This window comes from Nematolebias whitei, chromosome 13, assembly GCF_014905685.2.
Source record: "Nematolebias whitei isolate Nwh7 chromosome 13, NemWhi1, whole genome shotgun sequence".
NCBI classification, from domain to species: Eukaryota; Metazoa; Chordata; class Actinopteri; order Cyprinodontiformes; family Rivulidae; genus Nematolebias; species Nematolebias whitei.
The window spans coordinates 2,043,955-2,050,130 of NC_056510.1; the positions used below are offsets into that span (position 1 = coordinate 2,043,955).

Genomic DNA, 6,176 nt, shown 5'->3' on the forward strand with positions numbered 1-6,176 from the left:
GCCCACAGTGGTCCAGCTGTGGAGCCCACAGTGGTCCAGCTGTGGAGACCTCAGTGGTCCAGCTGTGGAGACCTCAGTGGTCCAGCTGTGGAGACCTCAGTGGCAGACGCCCCAACAGCGGGTCAGTTTCAGCATCCACTAACATTTGTTTCCCAGCTGCCTCACTGTGTGGGTTAATCGGAGGATGGACTGGATGCAGGACCGTCTGTGTCCTCTCAGAGCAGTCACTGATATCCAGCTGAGATCCTGGAGATGGGTTGGGGTCACCCCACATTGTGGGATGAGATGTTTTGTATATGGTCACACCCTGCTCTCACCACAGGAGCTGTCAGGTCACTGTTGTGGGTGAAAGGTCTCTGTGGCTGAACCCTTCAGGCCTGAGGGACTCCCAGAAAGCAGAAGTTCTGGACACTGCCTACAAGGCAACCAAAGGTCTTTTTGGGCCGGCCTTGGAGAAGATGAGACTTGGAGGGTGAGGCCTTTAACCTTTCTAGTCTCGTCCTGCGCTGAGACCCTGACCTGGGTTTGCAGCGGCTGCTGCAGCAGCTAGGGGACAGCACTGATGCACTCAAACTGCAGTAGAAGGGGGAGAACCCAGGGCCTCGGGCCAAGCACGCCTTCCAGCAGCAGCTGGTAGGAAACACCCGTCCTTACCCAGCGAGGGCAGAAAAGTGGACGACCGGATTGGTTACTTATGGAAAACTCTGGTTCTTTGATGAGTGAGCTGGAAAGAAACTGTCCAAGAACGAGCGTAGGAGTTGGACAGTTGACAGTGGTATCATGGAGGGGGCGGAGCCTTAAGCACGGCTCAACCAGTCTGTCAACAGCTTACATAGTTGGTCACACTGGAACGTTTCCCAGTGAAACACCAGTTGGGAAAAGAACCAGGGTTACGTTAACGTTTTTGTCCCTGAACTACGTAATTTTTGTCACTTCTGTGACGGTTTCAACCAAAACTTGAACTGAAACTACAAACAGGACGAAGTGGACAGCCCCGACACCAACAGACGACTCATGAAGAGCTTCCGTGTGGCTCGGACGCACCCAGACTCAGAACAAGCTTGTTCTTGGCTGCAGAGGCAACAACCTCTGGTCCCTGAAGGTAGTGAAGCAGCATCTCCAGGCCCAGCAGCTGGATGGATGGGAAGCTGGCAGCGAGGTGCACGCTGGAGTTCAAGCTCATCCGAGGGGTGCCGGCCGAACTGTTGAGGCACGAGCTGCCTGCTGAAGACAAACAGCTTTAGGACAACTGAGCGCTGCGTCGGGGGTGGGGGGGGTGCAAAGAAGAGGGAGCCTACCAGACTTCGGTGTGCCGGGTGAGACGGCTCCGTTTTGACCGACTCGAGACGGAGTACCAGGGACCGAGGAGTCCGACCCGATGGTGGCCTGGAGCAGAGGCACAGAGACCTGCAGAGGGACACGCCGCGTCGTTAAACACTCAACTTCCTCGTTTAGCTGTTAAATATTTAGTCAGCTGACCTGATCAAAGTTGGAGAACAGGTTGTGTCCCAGCTGCACCACCAGGTACCACCACACCTCCACCTTGGTCAGCAGCAGGGCCTCGGTCCGGACATGGATGGACATGAGCGGCTGCATGATGAGCTTGATACGCTTGGCGCTGCACAGGATGTCTGGAAGAGGTTCAAACAGGTCACGTTACACGTCAAGAGTCCGGGGGGAGGCGGGGACAGGTGAGCTCACCTGGGTTGAGGGCAAAGTTATCAATGAGACTCTTCCAGGCGATGAAGGCGATCTTCTTGATGGTGGGGGAGGAGCTGCGGAAGCCCAGTTCCTCCAGATGAAGCAGGGAGTTGATGAAGGGACCCCCCCTGTGGAGCAGCTGAACAGGAAATAGACGGTAAAAGTTCATCCCGTTTCATTCAGACAAATCTCACGTGTCGTCTCCGCTCTCTGTGGCAACGAGCCGATACGTGAGCTTCAGACGACGGACACTAAACAGGGAAAACCTGGCAACGCTGCGCAGGTCAAGTCCTTACCCCCAGGTGTTACAGAAACAACAGGAAGTGATGAAATATACAGGAAACAACTACTGCAGCTGGCTTTGTTGGGAAAAGTCGTCAAGTCAAATTTATTTATAAAGCACATCTCAAACAGCAGCTGTTCCCAAAGAGATTAACAATAAAAACAATGACACTAATTAAAGAATAACAACAACATGTGATTAAAGCATCAAAAGAAAAAACACAAAATAAAAGAGTAAATGAAATCACATCGTGTCAAACACCTGTGAAGACAGGTGTGTGAGGTTTATAAACAGGAAGTGAAGTGTCCTGTGGGGGGGGGGGGCAGGTAGTTCCAGAGTTCAGGACCACGACTGAAAACGCCTGACCTCCTCTGACCTTCAACCAGAAGCAGCAGCTCAGATGAGCTCAGTGTCCGAGAAGGAACAAATGGTTGAAGTAGGTCAGAGAGACATGAGGGAGCAAGGTCATTTAGGTACTTAAAGGTCAACAGGAGAATATTTTTATCTATGCTGATCCGTGCAGGGAGCCGGTGAAGGGAGGACAGAACTGGTGAAACGTGCTCAAACCTACTAGTTCCTGTTTAGAGCTGACGAGCTGGAGACGTGACACGGAGACCTGACTGACCCCAACATACAGAGTGTTACAGTAATCAGGTTGTAATGAAGACATGGACCAGTTTTTCAAGGTCAGATCTGGTCAACACGGACTTCAGCTTAGATATCGGTCTTAACTGGAAGATTTCTGTAAAACAGAGTTAATCTGGTTATTAAACTTAAAGTCAGAGTCTAAAACCGTCCTGAGATTTGTAACAGACTGTTGAAGATATGGTTCCAGAGAGTCAAGGTTTATAAGATCAGAGACAGATTAGAGCTAAACACGACTTCAGTCTTCTGATCATTGAAACTTCAACAATTTGAAGCTTAAAGTCTCAATGTCATCAAGACAGAGGTTGAATGGAGCAAGAACTATTTGGTTTTAAGGGCAGATAAATCTGACAATCATCAGCATAACAATGAAACAAAAGACCATGTTTCCTCAGGACAGACCCCAAAAGGAGCAGATACAGTGAAAACAGAAGGGGTCCAAGAATCGAGCCCTGCGGAATCCCACAGGAAAGTGGCACTGAAGCAGTGAAAATGTTACCAAGGGACACAAAAAGTAATTACAGTCGACACTTGGCGGTTCGACATTCGTGGGTTTTCAAAGTAAGACTGTACACGACACACTATTGGTGATGGGGACCAACAGACCCCCCCCCTTTGTCTTTCTGAGGATGTCACAGCAGAGCCGAGACACACAACAGCCCACGTCTGTGCAGGCTGTCGTGAGAGAAAGAGAGAGGGGCTGAGCATGGCTCACTCAGGTATAAGAGACCCATCCACCCCCGCACTCTCCTTTCTCTTTCTGAGGCGAGGGGTCTGTCTTTCCCCATCAGGGACCAGAAACACACAACAGACAGCCTTGGAAAAAGAAAGGAGGGGCTGGGGGGGTGTCGTACACCTGAGTGAGCCGCACAAGCAGCATGGATTGTTTATTTAAAAGAATGAAGCGCGACCCGAACCGAGTCTTTAGGAACAAGAATGCTGGATACTTGAGGCACGAGGCGATCAGTCTGGTGGAGAGGCGGAGACCGGGGAGCGCTGAGGACGTGCAGCGCCCAGGTGCACAGGTGGGAGAGTGACGAGCATGAGTGGGCGTGGCAGCGAGCGGCGATCATGACACGCTGTGTTCTTCTAGAGCGTTTAGAACGTTAAGAACACTGCAAGAGTGTAGGAAGAGTTTATAAAGCCTTAAAATATACATATATAAATACTAAAATAAATATAACGCCCCTACTTCTGTCACCTGTCGCGGGGGCGTCTGGAACGCAACCTCCACGATAAGTGAGGGATTACTGTAATACCATCCGTCTACAGAAGCCTGATAGAAACCAAGAGTGCCTCAAACATCGTACATACAGCAAGGTGTACCAACGACACGGACAAGCAATGACCTTAAATAACCTTGGTCTGTGACCTTGACCTTAGAGCTGGGATGATGAAAGGTGTATGGACACTCGGTCACGTCTTTCAACTTTTGTTAAATTATCTTAAGTGGACCAGAAGATCTGAGCGGGACAGGACAAAGTTTTCAGATGGAGACTGCACCGTGATACATCCGTCTGTAGAGAGGCGTGTAATATTAATAATAATAATATTAATAATAATAATATTAATAATAATAATAAATCTAAACAAAGATGGTTGTGATGTTAACGGTGAGCTGGGCCCGTGATGTGATGTTCCTGACCATGGTCAGAAGCAGCAGAGGAACCATCGTACAGTCGTTACCTTCCCGAGCAGCTTGACGAACAACGACCACAGCTTCAAGACGTTCGTCTCGTTCTTGGACATGAAGAGCTTCTGCAGCTCTGGGATCAGTTTCTGTGGGAAAATGTGAGAACAGTCACTTCCTCTAACCTCACATCAAATCTACAAAGTAGACAAAAAGTCCTGATTCTAGTCAGACACACAGGTGAAGACGTCGCTGTCCGCCGCCGTCGTTCAGCTGATTCCACAGGACAAACACGAGAACAGAACTCACCGAGGACATGAGAGGTTCGATGACTGCGGCCACCTCGGCCTGTTTGGTGAGGAGCAGAGGAACGCCCATCTCCAAGGCTGCTGCTGCACGCAGACGCACCTTGGTAGCAGAGTGGACCACCAGCGGGACCACCAGCTTGGCCCACGCCACCGCCTCACCACCCATCTGAGCTGGAACCTGTTCCAACATCCTGCAGGCAGAAGGAGCAGGCGCTCACCAACACACGCTTCAGCTACAAGACTACCTGACGCCAACCATCGGAGCGCTGCCGCCACAGAACTTCTTCAGCTTCCCCCATCACAGACGATGGTGGGATTGAGAATATTCCACACAAACTCGACCAATAAGAGATTCTGACACGGGATCGGTCGAGGCCCGGGTTAACAACGACCGGTGTTGACAAACAGGGTGCCAGTAGAAACTGAGCTGCTGTTCGTTGAAGACCACGAGGAAGGAAACGTGTCAGGAGACAGAGGAGAAGATGAAATTCAAGAATGAAGGACTGAGGGTTGCAACTCTGAATGTGGGGACAATGACAGGCAAAGGTAGAGAGCTGGCTGACATGATGCTGAGAAGGAAGGTAGATGTTTAATGTGTCCAAGAGACCAAGTGGAAGAGCAGCAAGGCTCAGACATTACTCAAAGGTTCTGCCCCCCGTTTAGAACTTGAAACAAGGTTGTACCTGATGACCACGTTCAGAGCTTCATGTTCCATCACTGCAGACTGGAGGTCCTCTCTGTTCCACACACTCTGAAGAGCACCAAGCACAGTCGGCACCTGAGCAAAAGAACAAGAATACATTTAAATATATGTAATAAAATCATCACAGCTGAACAAGCTCCATCAAATGTTTGTTTTTTAATCAAACAGCTGCTGACGCTCACACTTTTGGAGACCACTTGAGGAGGAAAGTTCTGCTTGGAGATGACCCACAATGCTCTGGTGCAGGTGTTCTTATCAGCTGACGTCATCACCAAGGAGCAAAGTGTGGACAGAATCTGAGCAGCAAAGGTCTCTGAAAATCAGCGCAGACGGGATTTGAGCTGAAGTGACAGAATCTGAGGCGATGATTTGTGGTCAAATAAAACAGAAGAACTACCGGAGACTCCGGCGACGACGTGAGAATGATACACGCAGAAGCCTAAAGCTTGAAGAGCGGCCTGGCTCAGCTCCGGGCTCACGCCGTTCAGGTGCACCTGAAGACAGACAGCAGGCTTTAAAGAGACCGAGCGAGCGAGCGCACACGCTGGCCTTCAAACAATCTATTCAGAAACACTTCACTGATCCCAGAGGGGAATCATACGTTATATAGTCATACGCTATATAGTCATACGCTATATAGTCATACGTTATATAGTCATACGTTATATAATCATACGTTATATAATCATACGTTATATAGTCATACGTTATATAGTCATACGCTATATAGTCATACGTTATATGGTCATACGTTATATAGTCATACGTTATTTATTCTACTAAATAATCATACGTTATATAATCATACGTTATATAATCATACGTTAAATAGTCATACGTTATATAGTCATACGTTATATAATCATACGCTATATAGTCATACGTTATATAGTCATACGTTATATA

General features: G+C 49.0%; 1 protein-coding gene across 1 annotated transcript in view; it reads right to left on the reverse strand.

The window, feature by feature from the left end:
• Positions 1-6,176, reverse strand: part of rif1 (replication timing regulatory factor 1) — a 43,583-nt gene that overhangs the window by 35,587 nt on the left and 1,820 nt on the right. Inside the window, exons 3-11 of the mRNA XM_037687135.1 lie at positions 5,668-5,764; positions 5,453-5,583; positions 5,251-5,345; positions 4,569-4,758; positions 4,316-4,408; positions 1,702-1,840; positions 1,480-1,631; positions 1,299-1,407; positions 1,045-1,221 (exon numbers count right to left, since the gene is read on the reverse strand). Coding sequence (XP_037543063.1) covers positions 1,045-1,221; positions 1,299-1,407; positions 1,480-1,631; positions 1,702-1,840; positions 4,316-4,408; positions 4,569-4,758; positions 5,251-5,345; positions 5,453-5,583; positions 5,668-5,764 — 1,183 coding nt within the window. The remainder of the gene's footprint in view (positions 1-1,044; positions 1,222-1,298; positions 1,408-1,479; positions 1,632-1,701; positions 1,841-4,315; positions 4,409-4,568; positions 4,759-5,250; positions 5,346-5,452; positions 5,584-5,667; positions 5,765-6,176) is intronic.